The sequence below is a fragment of the Pteropus alecto genome, unplaced genomic scaffold (assembly GCF_000325575.1).
Source record: "Pteropus alecto unplaced genomic scaffold, ASM32557v1 scaffold94, whole genome shotgun sequence".
Taxonomy (NCBI): domain Eukaryota; kingdom Metazoa; phylum Chordata; class Mammalia; order Chiroptera; family Pteropodidae; genus Pteropus; species Pteropus alecto.
This window is the reverse complement of record NW_006437736.1, coordinates 6,076,651-6,094,916: the sequence shown is the minus strand read 5'-3', so window position 1 is coordinate 6,094,916 and position 18,266 is coordinate 6,076,651. Positions and strand designations below refer to the sequence as shown.

General features: G+C 41.9%; 1 protein-coding gene across 1 annotated transcript in view; it reads left to right on the top strand.

Annotated features, from left to right (window-relative positions):
* Positions 1-18,266, top strand: part of STAB2 (stabilin 2) — a 129,589-nt gene that overhangs the window by 60,120 nt on the left and 51,203 nt on the right. Inside the window, exons 25-35 of the mRNA XM_006914703.2 lie at positions 2,154-2,249; positions 2,833-2,928; positions 5,619-5,666; positions 7,372-7,508; positions 7,943-8,057; positions 10,372-10,449; positions 12,548-12,646; positions 12,735-12,842; positions 13,674-13,805; positions 16,451-16,579; positions 17,727-17,783. Of these exons, the coding sequence (XP_006914765.1) occupies positions 2,154-2,249; positions 2,833-2,928; positions 5,619-5,666; positions 7,372-7,508; positions 7,943-8,057; positions 10,372-10,449; positions 12,548-12,646; positions 12,735-12,842; positions 13,674-13,805; positions 16,451-16,579; positions 17,727-17,783 (1,095 nt within the window). The remainder of the gene's footprint in view (positions 1-2,153; positions 2,250-2,832; positions 2,929-5,618; positions 5,667-7,371; positions 7,509-7,942; positions 8,058-10,371; positions 10,450-12,547; positions 12,647-12,734; positions 12,843-13,673; positions 13,806-16,450; positions 16,580-17,726; positions 17,784-18,266) is intronic.

Below are 18,266 nucleotides of genomic sequence, written 5' to 3'. Positions count from 1 at the left end.
GTAGGTAATTTTTTTTCACCTTTGACCTCCTTCATTTATTTTACTCACACTCATTCCCCCAGCTCTGGAAACCACCAATCTGTTCTCTGTTTCTATAAACTCAATTCGGGGGTTTTATTTTTAGATTTTATGTATAAGTGAGATCATATCATATTTTTCTTTCTATATTTAACTTATTTCACTTAGCTTAATGCCTTCAAGGTCCATCCATGTTGTTACAAATGGTAAAGTTTTATGATTTTTTATGGCCGAGTAATATTCCATTGTATATATGTACCACATTTTCTTTATCTGTTCATCCGTCAATGAACACTTAGCTTGTTTCCATATATCAGCTATTGTAAACAATGCTGCAGTAAGCACGTGGGTGCAGATATCTTTTCAAGTTAGTGTTCTGTTTACTTCAGATAAATACCCAGAAGTGGGGTTGCTGGATCATATGGTAGTTCTATTTTTAATTTTTTGAGGAACCTCCGTACTTTTTTCCACAGCACTTGTTATTTCTTGTCTTTTTGAGGACAGCCATTCTAAAAGGTGTGAGGTGATATCACATAATGCTTTTGATTTGATGATTGGTGATGTTTAGTGCCTTTCTATATACTGTTGGCCATCCATATGTCTTCTTTGGGAAAACGTCTCTTCATGTCCTCCGACCATTTTTTTAATCAGATTGTTTGTATTTTTGCTATTGAGTTGTATGAGTTCCTTATATTAACCCCTTATTAACCTCTTTGGATATTAACCCCTTATCATATATATGGTTTGCAAATATTTCATCCCATTCAATAGGTTACCTTTCCAGTTTGTGGATGGTTTCCTTTGCCGTGCAGAAGCTTTTTAGTTTGATGTTTTCCCACTCGTTTATTTTTGCTTTTGTTACCATGCAGATACTGTTATTACTCCATCTTATAAATGAGAAAATTGAAACATGGAGAGGCTAAATACTTTGCTCACATCACACAGAAAGTAAATCATGGTGTGAGATTTGCACCCAGACAGTCCGACTCCAGAACTGCCCTCTTAGTCACCACCCTTGACCACACTTTGTATTTCTGTAGCACTCTACAGTTTATTGATCATTTAACCTCATTTAAGGGAGACGGAGGTAGAGTAAGCTACCGCTTCAGAACTGATTGACTCTGGGGGAGGTGATGACAACTGTTACCAGGATTGCAGCAACGGAAAAGTCTTAATCACAAAAAATCTCTGCAGTCTTATGTCTCGCCAAGCATTTGGCAGTCGCATTCATTTTTGACTCATCTGAGTTGCCAGATGGCATTTGAGAAAGAAAAATATTTCTCAGTATCTGTATTAGTTTGCTAAGGCTGCCATAACAAATATCACTAACTTGGTGGCATAGAACAACAAAAATGTATTGTCTCATAGTTCTAGAAGCTAAAGGTCCAAGATCAAGGTGTCAGCAGGTTTGATTCTTTCTAAGGTCTATAAAGGCGAATCTATTCCATGCCTTTCTCCTAGCTCTGGGTGGTTTGCTGGCATCACTCTGATTTCTGTCTTCATGTTCACATGGAATTCTCCCTGTGTGTGTGTCTGTCTCCAAATCTCCCCTTTTTATAAAGACATCAGTCATACTGGATTAGGGACCTACTTTACTCCAGTATGACCTCCTCTTAACTGAGCTAATTATTTAATAACCATCCTATTTCCAAATAAGGTCGCATTCTGAGGTACTGGTTGTTCGTGTAGAGGCGGTGCCTTCCTCAAATTTGCCTGCTCAGAAGGGATGCCTGTCTGAAACTATACAGAGTGCTTTGTAGACTAGCACTGGCCCTATACATGGATCTCCACCAAGTGACTTACTTAAACTTTCCCTCTTACACGGACGGCCAATTTTTCCACTGTGATGAAACTGTTTAGAGTCTAAGTTCTCTGAGACTCTCCATATGGCCCTCTAGGGTGATCAAGTCAAAATAAAAGTACCAAGAGACCAGCAGATTTTAACATAGAATATGAATGACCAACAGCTCTGGAATCTGAAGTATTAACAAATAAAAGACATTAATGCTGTTCCCAAGAAGAGCCAAACAGTCATGGTTTCCATAGTTCATTTTTCAGTGCCACGTGAAGGCATGGCATGGAAGGCTGTTGTTTTTAATAATCAATCCCCTTTGACTCTGTTCTTGGAATTATAGAATGAGTGTGAGTGCAAGGAAGGATTTCGAGGCAATGGGATTGACTGTGAACCAATAACTTCATGCTTAGAACAAACTGAGAAATGTCATCCACTGGTGAGTTACCTGATTTCTTTTATCCTTACTAAAAAATAAAATGCTTGAGAAAGAAAGTTAGGTCATTTCTTATCTGAGCCTAATAATGAACAAAATCTCTCTTACTTTCAAAGGGAGTCCCTAAGTAGAATATGAGTAGTTATTGCAACTTTCAGTCCAATCCATAGCTTGGAAGAACCAACATATGATTGCCAGATAAAATACAGGACACCAGTTAAATTTGAATTTCAGATACAAAATGAATCCTTTTCTAGTACAAGTATGTCCCAAAGTATTATACGGGACATACTTATACTAAAATGTGTTTGTTTATCTGAAATTCAAATTAGCTGTGTTTCCTGTACCTTTACCTGCTAAGTCTGGCAGAGATGAAAAGATAGAATTTAATTGTGATTAAGTTATAGCTGCACCAAACATGCAGACAGGACCCTGACACTGTGACACTGAAGGGTGACTTTCACCATCTTTCAGCCCCAAATTTGCAGTTCTCACCTTAGATGGGGCCCGATGTCTCACCGATGTAACTCATATCTAACTCTTTAGTTAGGAAATCAGACCGTTTCTTTCACCTTCGTTTTATCAGGCAACTTGTCAGTTTACTTCTTCTGGCATCTGGAGCTGTGTCTGTCAAGAGGGCTATGAAGGAGACGGCTTTCTGTGCTATGGCAATGCAGCAGTGGTAAGTCATCCAAGATGAACTCCAGAATGAAACTCTTTTTTTTTTAATGTTCTTAGTCAGGATGCCTTTCAGGTGCTCCACAAACCATTTGTTTCAGGGGATTTTATAGGAAGCAAGCTGCTTCTCACAGATGGTATATGTGCCCCGTGGGTCACAAATTTTCTAAAGGCCAAAGGGAGCTAACTTTTATTTGGCACCTTCTGTGTATCAAGCAGTTCTAGCTTCCCTTTCTTGCCATTCTACCTGTTTTTATTCCCAAATCGGCAACTAACTGAGCTATCTGGGTGCTCCTGTCTGGACTGTGTGCCTCCTGTTGATGCTCCTCCAGAGCATCCTGTTCTTACACATGTTCGTGTGTGCATGTGTGCAATCGGCAACTAACTGAGCTATCTGGGTGCTCCTGTCCAGACTGTGTGCCTCCTGTTGGTACCCAGAGCATCCTGTTCTTACACGTGTGTGTGAGCATGTGTGCGTATGTGTGTGTGAATACCTCTGTGTACCTGGCATCTTACTAAGTCCTTAACATGCAGCAGCACCCCATTTAAACCCCATTTTATAGATGAGGAAACTGAAAGGCTAAGCCAACTTGCCTAAGACCGCCCAGCTCCAGAGAGAAATCCAGCCCGTGGTTGTCCAAGTGCAGAGCCCAAGCATTTAACCACCAGTGTAGAGCATTCTACCAGTGCAGGACACGTCACACCAAAGTGTCATTGCTCATACATTTATCTCCCACTCCACTGGACTGTAAACACTCTCAAAGGCAGAATTTGTCTTGTTTTCTACTTCACTCCCACTGTGTATAAAGATTTGTTGAAATGAGAAATTAAGTGAATTGGCAGATCTCCTCATCAGTTGCTTTTTGTTCAATTCGCTACAGTTGGTTCCTATCCCTCCTCTCAGCCAAAGTCAACAAACCCCAGGACCTGCACCCCACCCAGACTAAGAGCCTCTCTCAGGCTTGCATCCTTGGCCGCCTGGGCTGGCTACGGCATCTGATCCTTGGCCTACCTGCTTATTCAGTGTCTTTCCCACCCTTCACTGCACACCGTTCCTTCCCCTCAGCCAGACCACAGAGCATAGACCCAACATTTTCTCTCCATGGGCCACATTTTCTAAAACCTTAAAACCCTAAAATTCTAAATCCCTGCTTTTACAATGTCTCTCTCCTCCTACAGAAAACAAGATGAAGTCCAAATCCTTGGCCTGGTACTGCAGGCATCTTCACACAGGCTCGACTCGCTTTTCTTGCAAGTTGCATAGCTTAGCTTTAGCTTAGCTGTGGCTTTCCCATCTCCATGCCATCTCTGTTCCCCTCTCCCAGGGACTCAGCCTCTGGTCTTTCTGCCATCAGTTCAGACCCAACTCATGCCCTCCCCTCCCTTAAAACAGCCCCTTTAAGGAAAGACATGAGCATCTCAGCTCTTGTACTTATGTCTTTACTAACTAATTTACTTTTGAACAGATATTTACTAACTTACTTAATAACCTCAACTACTTTCAAAAAGGAATCGAGACATCTCTGAGATTTATTGTCTTTATGTAAATTTGCACATAATTGTTATCGCCATTTTCATAGTGTTTGATAGTTTAAAAATGCTTTCACATACATTAATGCATATAATATTTATAATCCCAGGAGCGAGGCATCATCTCATTCAAAATGCTTTCACATACATTAATGCATATAATATTTATAATCTGAGAAGCAAGGCCTCATCTCATTCACTGCTCATATTAGACACTTGATTCTCAGAGGGGTTAAGTGACTTGCCCAAGATCACACAGCTAGTAAATGGCAGACTCAGGAAAAGTACCCAGTCTTTTTTAACTCAGAGTCCAGAGCTTTTTTTACCCAATCACATCTTCAAACGTCACTGGTATACTGACACTATTGTTTATCTTTTCGAGTCTTAACTTCCTCAAAACAACTGTAAGTTGTAAAAGAGCAAAAGGCCATGTTTCTCCTTTCATATCTTGTATCCTCCCTGCACTCCATCCTGGTGCCAGTTGTGGTGGTTCAATATATTATGTTCATTAATAAATGTCATCGTGGATGAATTAAAAATAAGAGCACCTAAAACTTACCGAGCGTGTCCTGCATGCCAGCCTTTATTCTAAGCACTTTAAAAACATTAACTCCTCCAATTTGCACGCCAGCCCTATGAGTTGGAGCTTTTATCATCCCCATTTTCCAGGGGAGAAAATGAGGCTTAGAGAGATGAAGTCACTTGCCAGAGGAACTAGGAAATGGCCAAACCAGAATGTAAACCCATGTGGTTTGGCTCCATGTTCCAAGCCACAACTCAATACTGGCTCTAAAAGGGGGCTATTTACTCTGTGACCTCTGTGACCCTCCTTTGGGCTAGATGGCCATGTTCTTACAAACCTAAACTCTTATTTGGAAGAACTTCAGGTTGTTGTTCCATTTGTAGTTTCTAGAATCACCTTTTTAACTCAAATATAGAGAGGATAATCAGGCCACTAAGCATGAAAGAATTGAATAGCTCTGGCAATGAGGCCGGTGAAGGCTCCATTCATATCCGCATCGAGGAGGCTGGCAAAGAAAAGGGGCCCAGCCCCGGAAGGCTAAGTCAGGCTACCCAGAAACGCACTGCAATTATGCTTCTCATTGTTCCTTCTCTTGTTTTCTCTCTCATCTCTTCCTCCCTCCCTTGCACGATATGAATAAGGAATTGTCATTTCTCTCCGCGGCAGCTCTATTTAACCAGTGGATAAATGTGAGTACCTTTGTTGGAATTTAGGATTGGAAATGTATATAATTTTAGAAATTTGGAACGCTTATAATAGAGAACTGAAAATGCAGCTGGTAAGCAGGGAGGGCAGTTGTCTAGAGCAGCGGTTCTCAACACTGACTAAACTTGAGAATCATCTAGAGCAGGGGTCCCCAACCCCTGAGCCCACGGACAGATACCTGTCCATGGCCTTTTAGGAACTGGGCCGCACAGAAAGAGGTGAGCGGCGGGCGAGCCACCAAAGCTTCATCTGTGTTTGCAGCCGCTCCCCAGCACTAGCATCACCGCCTCAGCCCCACCTCAGATCATCAGGCATTAGGTTCTTATAGGAGCACGGGTCCCTGATGCCAAAGAGGTTGGAGACCACTGACCTAGAGCACGCTTTTTAAATAGCCATGCCTAGGTTCTCACCCCAGACACTATGATTTGATTGGTCGGAGGTTTTCCCTGGACATCACTGTATTTTAAAAAGCTTTCCAGGTTCTTAACATGCAACCAGGGCTAAGAACTTTGGGTCTAGGATAAGCTGGGTAGTCAACTTTTCAATGAATTCCAATATATATGTATAGTTTCACTGAGGTCTTTTTTTTAAAGTGAACATAATTCGTCATTGTAATTCACCAAGTTAGAGTTGGGAATTATAGTTGCAATCTGGGAAACTTCCATGTGTGCTTAGCTCTGGGCCCAACATGCCCCAAGGAGCTTTTTCTTCTTCCCTGGAAAGTTCTGTAACAAAGAATCCAGTCCCCACCCTTCCTAGTTGTCTGAATCTCTGTCATCTTTGCCTAAGTAGACCAAGGTGGCTGCCCCAACCAGCTATTACACAAATGGTTTATTTCTTTTAAATAGACATGAGCCAAGTAGGTAGTGCCTGGCCAGTACCCACACTGGGACAGCTTCCTATTGCTTCTGTGTGGGGCCTGTCTGACCCCATCACATGGAAGAGCAGGGACCGAGGGTTCCACTGTGCATGTTGATTTCCATATAGACCAACCCCACATGCATAAGCTTGCCCGGTGATGTACTGGACCCAGCTCATCCGAGCTCGGGAGAGCACACCTTTCCCGACTCTGCTTCCAATGCTGTCATGTTGGTAGCTCGAACTTGGCCATGTGGGAATGTTTACCCTACAGCAATCAGCGAACCGTATAAACCGGGGCTTTTTGTGTGTTTATCCTGGAGAATCAGTTGCTAAACATAAGCACACCCCTGCTTTTACCCACAACTAGCTCCAGGTGAGAATGAAGAGGAATCAAGTCTGATTCCTCCAGTCTCTCTACCAAACAGAAAGTGTTCCAGTAATTTTCCCATCATCCTTATCCCAAAGGTTCCCAGGAGTCTCAAGGTTCTCTGCATATGCGCGCGCACACGCGATCCTATCAACACTATGCTCCGAATCTTTGCTTTGACTAAAGGGTAAATGACTGATAATGACCCCAAGTGTGACTTGATCAGGAGACTTTGCCTTTTGACAACGCTCACACGATTGAATAAAAGAAAGGAATCTGAGAAGGAAAGATGAAGCATCAGCCAGGAAGTGGGGTGGGTTTGGGAAAGGGATTTCCAGAACCTCCCCGGTGTCCCTGAAATTACATCAAAGGTAAATTGTCGTCTCTGCCAAGCATTACGTCAGCCCTGTCTGTCCCCTAACATGAGTCGGACCTCATTTCCTTTTCCTTTTGCAAGCCAGAACGCTTCTCTGCAACCCATACTGTCCGCCGCCTCAAACCTCACTGTCCTGGTGCCTTCTCAACAAGCTATTGAGGACATGGACCAAGATGAGAAAGCCTTTTGGTTGTCCAAGAGCAATATTCCCACCCTAATAAAGTAGGTATTATGCCTTTTTTCCTTCGTGATCTCTTACTGGTGTCAGAGTGAACGAAGCGCAATGGAGGAAAGCCACGTGGTCCTTCAGATCTGTGGACCAGGAACATCTTCTGAGACTGCCCTCACCTCCCCCGGGACGGCAATCGTCAACATTATTGACAGCCGGCTCTGTGCTAACCGCTTTACATAGAGCTCAGTTAATCCTTGCAAAGACTCTATGAGATAGGCATTTTATTTATTCCCATTTTATGGATGTGGAAACTGAAGCACAGGGTAAATTAAGTAACTAGCCCAGGGTACCATGGCTGATAATTGCAGGGGAGATTTTAAATCTGTCAGTCTGGCTCTGGAACCTGAATTTTTTTTTTAACTACTCAACGATACCGCCTCATGCATCAATATTTTATTGTGGTCCTTGTGAACTGTTGTTTTAGATATCACACGCTACGAGGCACCTACGGAGTGGCAGACCTACAGACTCTGTCATCTTCTGATGTGCTGGCAACATCTTTGCAGGGCAACTTTCTTCGCCTGGCAAAAAAAGATGGGGTGAGAGTGCACTGTAATCTGTTTGTTTAGTGGGAACATGTCACTAACATTCATATTGTACTTTTAAAGTTTTGTGTTATGGAAACTTCCAAACACAAGCAAAAATAAACCAAGAATATAACCTCTAACCTCCCTGCAGGCATCACCCAGCTTTAACAATCATCAACATATATTGATATGCGCGCACGCGTGCACACACACACACACACACACACACACACAGTTACTCTGTAGCAGTGATCCTATAAGATCTGGTCCTCTGCCCACTGGTTAGCCACAAGGCTCTTCCTGACAGACCACAGACTGATCCAGAAGGTCAGATATTTCAATTCTTCTGGGCAAAGGTTTGTGCAATTCCACAACTTTGATTTTTAAGTACGCTTAGCTAAGAGCTTGTTGCTATAACCTACTAATTGAGTCATTATAGGCTACTAAACTGTTGTATTAAGTTAGAGTCAGTAGTCAACAAACATTTATTGAGCACCTACTATGCTCCAGAAACTGATCGAAGCACTAGAGTTAGGGCAGTGCGCAAAGAGCCGAGACCTGTAGAAGCTCACCTTCTGGCACTTACTACAGTATGTCAAAGACTAGTTATCCAGTCCTCTCCGAGGAAGTCTGGCTGCCCAGAGGCAGTGCGCAAAGAGCCGAGACCTGTAGAAGCTCACTTTCTGGCACTTACTATAGTATGTCAAGGACTACTGTAGTTATCCATTCCTCTCCGAGGAAGTCTGGCTGCCCTGCGGCATGTGGCAGTGTCTTAAAACTCTTTCTGTGAATTGTACAAGATGAGAATGAAGACTCTACTGGAAAGTGAGAACTGCTACATCGGTGAACCATGGGCTGCAGTCAAAAATGTTTGAGAATTACTGCTCGAAAACATGTCTGCCTTCGTACTCATCAATGTAAATGCTATGAAAAGGCTCTGTGCCTAGTATTGCCTAAATGTGTGTGCCGCACCCGATAATTCCTTTTAGAAAACAGAAAAGAGCTACAAATGGTCCCACGGATTCTCTACATAGTCTTATAATTCTAGTGCGTCACATACCTATATCAGACAATAGGGTTATTTTTTATCATTGCTTTAAATCGCTGATTCTCTTAACAAGCATTAACTGAACGCCCACCCTGGCAGGCTTTTCCTAAGCTCTATAGAGTCAAAGATCAATCAATCAGTCAAGACCACTGATCTGGGAGAGCTAACCATCAAAGACACATTTTTAATGAGTTCATTCCTATGTCTGATATAAATGTCTCCCTTTAACCTAAAAAGATATGCAGGGTAGCCAGGAATGTTTTTTCAGGACCTCTGCTAATGTGACTTGGGAGCTGCTCAGGGTGAGACAAGTCCCCTCTGCACCCAAGGTGCCCAGGAAGAATTTCAAATAAAGGGTAGCGGTGGGGAGATGAGGGGAGGAAGCCAGAGAAACCAGAGAGGGAGAAGCCCAGCTATGTCATGGTTGGTCGGTGGCTACGCAGGTGGGTAGGTTGGGTTTTTACTTAGGTCCATTCCCCGTATAATTAATACTCTTGAAAAGTAGTTGGTTTCTGATCAGGAAAGTCAGTTACTATCTGTATTAGTTTGCTAGAGCTGTTATAACAAAGTAACACACACTGTGTGGCTCACACAACAGAAATTTTCGTCTCACCGTTCTGGAAGCTGAAAGTCCAGTATCAGGGGTGAGGGATGGAAGTGGCTCCTTCTAAAGGCTGTGGAAGGAGCTGTTCCAGACTGTCTGGTAGATGACCGTCCTCACGTTCACACGCTGTTCTCCCGTGTAGCTGTCTGAGTCCAAATTTCCTCTTCTTATCAGACACCAGACATACTATATTAAGGCCCACCCAAGGACCTCGTTTTCACTTGATTGCCTCTGGAAAGATCTATTTTCGAATAAGGTTACATTCCGAGGTTCTGGGGGTTAGGACTTCAACATACAAATTTTGGACAGGGAGGGAAGACAGTCCAATCCACAATGCTGTCTAGTGTTTTTCAAATAGCAGGGTCACTGTAGTGACCTCAGCCAGCACTTTTTTAACGAAATAGAAAGGAGTGGGATAGAATTGATGATCAGCTGCCTTCCACATAGTAGAAGAAAGTACTATTCATTTTGAATGTGTGTGTGTGTGCGTGTGTGTGTACATGTGTGTGTGTGTGTGCGTGTGATGTCTACAGTTTAAAGATATTTCTCATTGTGGGTCATGGTCCAAAAGTGTGAAGGTCACTGCTGCCCAGAAAGTGGAAAACTCAGAAATCATGTCAGTCCCCATGTGTACGCTATGGGACTCACCTTACCACTGCGGTTTGCATTTACAGAACATCACAATCGAAGGAGCATCCATCGTTGATGGTGACAACGCGGCCACAAATGGAGTGATACACATCATCAACAAGGTACAAAATTTCCTCCTCCCATACATGTAGCTTCTCCCTTTATGTATCTTCCCGTACAGTATCTTTTGGGAGGGAGGGGGAATACTTAGCCTTAATATAAAAGTAACCTGTATTGTGCTTCGTTACTCTTATTTTAAAACTGTTTATAGGCTCTATTCATTCCAGCAGACTTACTTACTATCTAGTCAGCCCATAGTCTTCAATGGGCCCTATCTAAGGTGTGGCCACCTATATCATATTTCTTATATATGGGAACATCTTACAAGGTTCACAAGAACCTTAGTATTGGGAAGTCCATATATCCAGATGGGATCTAATCGAGAACTGGAGGAGAGGCAAGTGCTTATGTATCACTTTTCCACTCCTCTCTCTGTACGTTGCAAGCTAAAATAATGAAATGGGGAAGGTCATAGAAAAAAAATGGAAAAGGGTAGAAAAAGTATTGTGAAATGTTCATTTTCTTCTAAGATGCAGTTCAACAGTATTCAAAGGCATGGAATAGAAAATAAAAGAATAATGGGAAATGGGGTCTTAAGTGATCCTATAATTTTCAGTTGCTATATTAGGATCTTCACTTAAAATTAAAATTAGAATTTAAGGTATATTGGGAGCTTTTGAAAGGTAGACGATAGAAGAGACAATTAACTAATTGGATTTTAAATAAAATTGTTCTCATTTAGCACTTACTCAGAAAATATCAGAAAAGATCAACTATCTCCACTTGGAAAAGAGAGGGTATTTGTAAGGCTCCTGGGTGCATTATTTTGCAAACACGTTGCAATTCTCTTGTATTATTACCAAGCGACATTAAGAAAGAGCAACATTTTTTGAGCAAGTGATTCATCACTTACAGGTAGCTATGCTGGGTTTATGGCTTCATTCAATGCAAAGTAACATTACTTTTCAGGGGCAGTTTTCTTTTCTAATCCTGGCTTTCCAAAGCACTAAGAAACTTTAAAACACACACACACACACAAAATTCCTCTCCTTCTCATTTACACTTTTTATGGACACAGCTTTATTAGTAGAATAGCGCCACAACCCAGCTTCTATACTGAGCATTATTATCACGGGAGCTAGTTCAAGTTCCACCTCCTCTTTGAAGCCTTCCCTGATCCCGGCAATCCATATCACCAAGGCTGACATAGTGTCAAGTTCTAGAGTCATACAGAATCTGGGTTCAGACACTTCGCTAGCTGTGTGACCTTAGGCAAATTACCTAACTTCTCTGAGCCTCAAATTTCTTCCCCTGTGAAGCTTAAACAACACCCTCCCTCCATGTGTGCTTCCTAGTGGGCCTTCAGTAAATATCAGTTTTATTCTCTTTTTCCTCTGAAATTCTATGGGATTTCTTTGCATAGAACTCACTTAGCATAACTGTGTCCTCTTGTCGGTATTGGTTTCTTATGGACTAGGTCCTGAACCCCAGTATAATGGCATGTCCTGGAGCAGTGGAGCTGCATCTTTTCCATGTCCCTCATCAACACTAGCCCTCATCTCGTGTACAGTCATAATAGGAATGATTGATAGCCCGCTAGGAACTAAGCATTGTACCAAGTATCATACGTCCCATTATTTCATTTGATTTTGACAATGACCTTGAGAAAGTAGGTGCTATTGTCCTCACCTCCCAAATGAGACAGCTGAGGGTCCTCATGTTTAAGTAACTGTATTGAGGAAAAAGTTACGTGAACACAAAAGTTTCATGGATGCGTGTCTACCTATTCAAGTTTTTTGCTTAGCCTCTGGGTTGCACTGGCTCCCTAAAGAGCTCCTTCTATACCTGTCCATTGGACACTGTGGTCACCTTCATCAGGGCCACCATCAACAGTGTGCAGGTTGTGCCCTGCATAAAGGTTCCTGGCCTAAAGATGAAATGGCGCTGAAATTCAGCCCACTTCACTCCCCAAGCTATGCACCCTGTTGGTATTGCAAACTATCAGAGGAAAGATTACCTTTTTTTAAAATTGCAGAGGCACTCTAGGGACTATTGGTGGCCCTCATAATTGCATATTGTTATGTGCCATGAACCCACCTATCCAAGAGCAGCAAGTCCTACCAGCATATGCTAACAGAAATCTGGGGCTTTCTTTCCCAGGTTCTGGTTCCCCAAAGAGGTCTAACTGGCTCCTTACCAAACCTGCTCACCCGGCTGGACCAGATGCCCGACTACTCCATCTTCCGGGGCTACATCATTGCAAGTACCACGTTCTCAGCATGACTCATTTGCTCAGGTTACCTGGGAACAGAAGCCCTTCACACGCTTTTGTTCCTTTTCCTTACAGCAATTTAACCTGGCGAATGCAATCGAAGCTGCTGATGCTTACACAGTGTTTGCTCCAAACAATGACGCCATTGAGAATTACATCCGGGAAAAGAAGGTCACAACTCTAGTAGGTATCAGGAACAATAACCAGGGAAATCGTTTTCTGGAAATTCAAACGCTCAACATATTTCAATGTAACGATCATGTATGATTTCACTCTTCTATCAAAACTTCCTTTCCAGGTACTTAACATACACTCATGCAGAGGCTCTCTCATACACAGACCTCCCCCATGCCAGAGCTGCCCACATTACTGTATTTAGTTTGTATTCCTGGAAGCTCACACTTAGGCCCATATGCACAAGGATTTAGGTGTCCCAGGAGCCTGCATGTGTGTCCACAGGACACAAGTGTTCCCTTGTCCCGAGCCAGGGCTGGGAGTGCAGGCCTGTCTCAGTGAAGCAACAACCCTCTGCACTCCATGATGGATCTGCCTGCCAGCAGTCCCTGGCATGAGGTTGCTCAGGCCTGAGTGAGTCCCCAGTCCCCCAGACCACACTCTCTGCAGGGAACACGGATCAAGCTCTTCACAATGTCTCATCAGATCTCTTCTCATGACCCCTGAGGGGAAAAGCAGGCTGGGGCATGGAGACTCTCTTCATAGCAGTTTTTTCCAAAGAAATCTTTAAAATCTCCCCCAACATTTTATGCCCTCACTCTGGGTTTTAGGGTCATATAATGAATTCTCAACCATCCTACATGGAAAATTTGCAAGTTCTCCCAGGTGATCTGTCTCAGATTTAGTATTTCATATCTATTGTGCCCTGATACCTCAGTCAAAACTTCAGTTCAACCAGCTCCTGTAATTCCCACGGTGCCCGGCACATTGGAGCAGCCTGATAAGTGACTAGGGACTGGCCCGCCTATGGGTTGACTTTCAATTCTGTGTGTTGTCCAGGAGGAGGACATACTCAGGTATCACGTGGTCTTGGAGGAGAAACTACTGAAGAATGACCTGCATAACGGCATGCACCGAGAGACCATGCTGGGTGTCTCCTACCTCCTCAGCTTCTTTCTCCATGGTGACCAGGTGCAACCCTTTCACTTAAAACCCAGGAATGAGTGTCTGAATCCCTATCATCATCACTTCCATATCGGAATGATCTCTTCTTTGGAATAATCTGTTTCCTAAGCCTTATCAGCAAAAGATAGTTGTGTGTGTTTCACCATAAAGTAATGACAAAACCAGTCTGTCAGGCTGCCACTCACGCTCCCTGTCGCCAGCCTTCGGATAACTAGTGTGGCTCTACCAGTCACGGTGTTTGAATCCCAGCAGTCACAGGGACCCCTCAGTACTGATTCCTACAAACCCAGCAGACAGTCCCCAAGCAGTCTCCAAGATGGAAGGGAACCTGACAGCAAAACCTCACTCCCAGGAAGTGGCACTGGCTCCAAGCCGTAAGGATCCTGTGATATAAGTAGGATCTAGCAGCCAAATGGATTAACATTATTATCATTGCAGTCCTAGGACCCACTGACCCCACACCAATATTCCAGTATTTATCTCATACGACCCCTAAATATGTAAAAGTGTTTAAAATTTATTTTAAAAAAAAAGAATTAGAGACTAAATATTTATTTCAAATATAAAATTTTGTTCACATATTTCAAACATCAAGTAAGATCAACTTAGGAGAATTTAACAAGAAACAATTATACTCTACTATAGATTGTCATAAAAAATAGCAAATTATTAACAAACTAAGTACTATATTAAAGTGAAAAAATTTCATCAGAAATTTTAATCAATAGTTATTTGATCCTTTTTAAAAAGTACAATCTTAGAAATAATTTTCTCAGTGGTATCATTGAATCATAAGTGAATATTGTGTACATTTTTTTTAACCTGCTTGGGCAAAAGGAAAAGTCTTTCTGATTCTTTAGTATTTAGGGAATAATCAAATTCCAAATATTTAACTGACTCCTACAAATATCTCACCTATTGTATGATAACTGAAGGAGACCTTTTAAATACATTTTCCTACTTTTTCAGGAAAAGCGATTTTTTATTGATAAAGAACTTAGATTTTTATTTTTAATTTATGTCATCTTTTATTTCATCATGTGGAAATAAATATTCCAGTGCAGTTATTTGAATCAATTTCAATTCTGTCATGTTTATTTTCCATTTGTTCAGAAATTCTTTGATCTAGAACAATTTAAAACAGAGGCTTTATCTCACAATAAACAAATAGTTCTATCTTACAGTAGAGGCTTTGCTTTTATCAATAATTTATTTACTTTCTCTTAGGACAATGGAGATGTACAAAAAAATGCTCTCTACATGAGCAGACCTGCGTTCAAATCAAAATTTTAATGCAGCACATAATTCTGTGCATGTGGTCTCACAATGAAAACATTTCACTTATTTAATGCCATATCAATAGTATTACAGCATCAGAAGTTCTGCCATTTTGATACTTTGGAATTTAGAAATTTGCGTTGCAATCACCATTTGACACCTTCAGTGAAGTTCCCTTGTGATTGTCCATATCTGCACAGACCCTGGAATACCTCTGTGGAGTTCAGCCATGAGTTATCCCAACGTCCAGTAAAAATTCACTGGACTCCAAGTCAATCGTAAGGGACTCTAACATTCAGTGGAAGCTCAAATTTTAGCACTTAGTAGAGTCATTTTAATATTGACGTTATGAGGAGCTTGGGAGGTGTCATTAATCACTTTTAAACATTTATTGGATACAAACTTGACATTTACTTAGTACAATAAAGAATTCCCCCTTCTCCTAACCTCAGCCCTACCACACCTACACACACACAGAGACACACATGCCACCCCAAGTTTTTAAAGAAGTATTTGTTTCCAATTATAGCACTTTTTTTAATGAATAAATTAATGGATTCACTTATTTTGCCTTAATCATTAAGATATCCTCTCCATAAAAAAAATAAAAACAAAACAAATTTCAACTTAAAGTTGAATTTGAGTTGGCAGCATATAGATGCTGACTAAGTCCCCGTGTCTCTGGCGCTTATGAACACACAGGCACAGATGGATACACACATATACCATGAGCTCCAAAGAAGCCCCAAGGAAAACATGGGGTGATGCTGACCTCTGAGCAGGCTCCACACTCTGGGAAATGATGCTATCTGGTGGCATGCTTTTTACAAATTCTAAAACTCTCCAAAAAATGCTAGTTAATTTTGTTCTTGTATCACTGTCACTTAGCATTTCTGAGGGGTGCTTGTAAATTGACCATGAAGTAGAGACATGCTGAAAAGGCGGTGAGTTCCATTCTTCATAACTCAGTTTTTGGAAGCATTCGCACCTGTCTACAGCACAGTTGAGCACATCCGTGGAGCCATTTTGCCAGTGGGCACCAACATAAGTGATCATGATTCAGAATTTTTCAATCAGAAACCAGTTAATTTGAGGGATAGAGAGAAACCGTAGAAATTATCTAGAACAAAGGAGGACATTGAGATTCAGAGAAGGAAATCAACTGGCCAAAGGTCACACAGCTAGATGGTGCCAGATGCAAAACTGTTACTCACACTCCCCTCTCGGAGGCCAGAGCTCTTTCCACCGCAATGTGCTACCTTCCACGTGAATATCTCCCAGGCTGTGGGCATTGATATCTTCCAATCCCCATCTTCCCTCTTGCTCTTCAAATCACTACGATAAAAACTTATACTTCACCCTCTCGTTCACAGCTCTATGTAAATGAAGCTCCGATAAACTACACCAATGTAGCCACTGACAAGGGAGTGATCCATGGCTTGGGGAAGGTTCTGGAAATTCAGAAGAATAGATGCGATAATAGCAACACTACTATTGTACGAGTAAGTTATATCCACGGCCGGCGATGCAACTAAAGAGTGCTGGCTTATTTTCTATAATTTTTTAAGCATAAGACTCATCTATTAAGACATCTCAATCCAATTCAAAAAACACTGAGTGAGCATCCCTGTTGTGCAAAGGAGCATACCCAGGTATGGCTCCACAAAGGTAAATAAGACATGACTTCTGCCCTCAATGGGTTCACAATCTAATACAATAAGTGTACCTTCAGTGCCTGGGAAAGGCTGCCTGGAGGGTTGTGTTGAGCAAGATTCTGAAGCCATGGCCTTCACCTGTGGCAGGTATTGGCCAAGCCTGGTCCACTAGAAGAGAAAACATGGATATGGATTATTTCAGTAATGGAGTCTTATCACTCCAACCCACTGGATGATGTAGGATCTTTCTGTTATACTAAAATCTGCTGACATTTATGGATACTTACTATGTGCCAGGCACTGCTTTAAACATTTTATATATATTAACCCATGTAATCCTCACAGCACCCTACAAATTAGGTGCTATTATTATCTCCATACTGATTTTACTGATGGAGGAAATGGGCCACAGAGAGGCTAAGGTTCACAGAGCTAACAAGTGGTAGAGAAGAATTCAAATCCAGTGTGGCCCCAGAGCCAGAACTCTGAACAATTATACTGTACACCCCAGTAGGTGCTAAGTTAAGAACTAGACACATTGGCCTCCTCCTGTTTTAGGAACAGGCCATACTAAAGAGTTTCTGTCCTTAGTTTATATTCTTTGTTTTGTAATAGTATATATTGCCTCCACCCTGGCCCCTCAGCTGGACCATGTGATCCCAAAACTGGCCACTGAATCTGGCCCAATTCACTAAATAATGAGTTTGCAATAAATGGGGGTTGTTATTGAAGGAATTGGGATTTAAGTGAGATAAGACCTCCACACGTTAAAGGATTATCAGCTTCAGAAGAATATGGTGGGAGAAAGTGATGCTCAAACATCCAAAACCTGAAGTAGCTGAAGTGGTTGACCAGATGATCTTCTCTAATATCTTTCTCATTTCCAATTCCAAATCCTAAAGACTGTCAGCTCCAAGGCCTGGGAAATATTTGCAGCATCATTTTGCACCCAAAGTATAACCACAAAATGTTCTCTTTGCCTCTGTCTTTCCAGGGCAAGTGTGGGAAGTGTCCCCAGCAGCCGATCTGCCCATTTGGAAGTAAACCTCTAGTAAGTATTTCTTCTGCTTTAACGTTATAGTTTCCAGATCTAGGTCCAAATTAGGAAGTGAATCTCAAGGGCACCTCATTTTCACTACCCTCATTCCTTCACCTGGTTTTAATTTCATTTCACCTTCTTATGTTGTGTGCATCTTTTCAAAGTCTTGAATTTATTTCTTTTGGACCAAAGCAAAACTTGAATTATTAAATAAATCAACACGGGGGCTCATCTCAACCAATGCACACTGCGAGAAGAGATTTTTCACTTTCCATATATTCTGGTAGTCATTTGAGGACAGAAGCAAGACATCTCATCAGAGAAGACATCATCCATATCCCGAACCATATATCCAGCCCAGATGAGTTAAACCTGCCTGATTTCCTTTTCCATTCGAAGTTACAACTAACTTTCTCTAAGAAACAGAGGGCAGACTTGGGGGAGGTGGATGTCTTTGAATTAATTACCAATCTGTGTTTCTCATAGCTATTTACT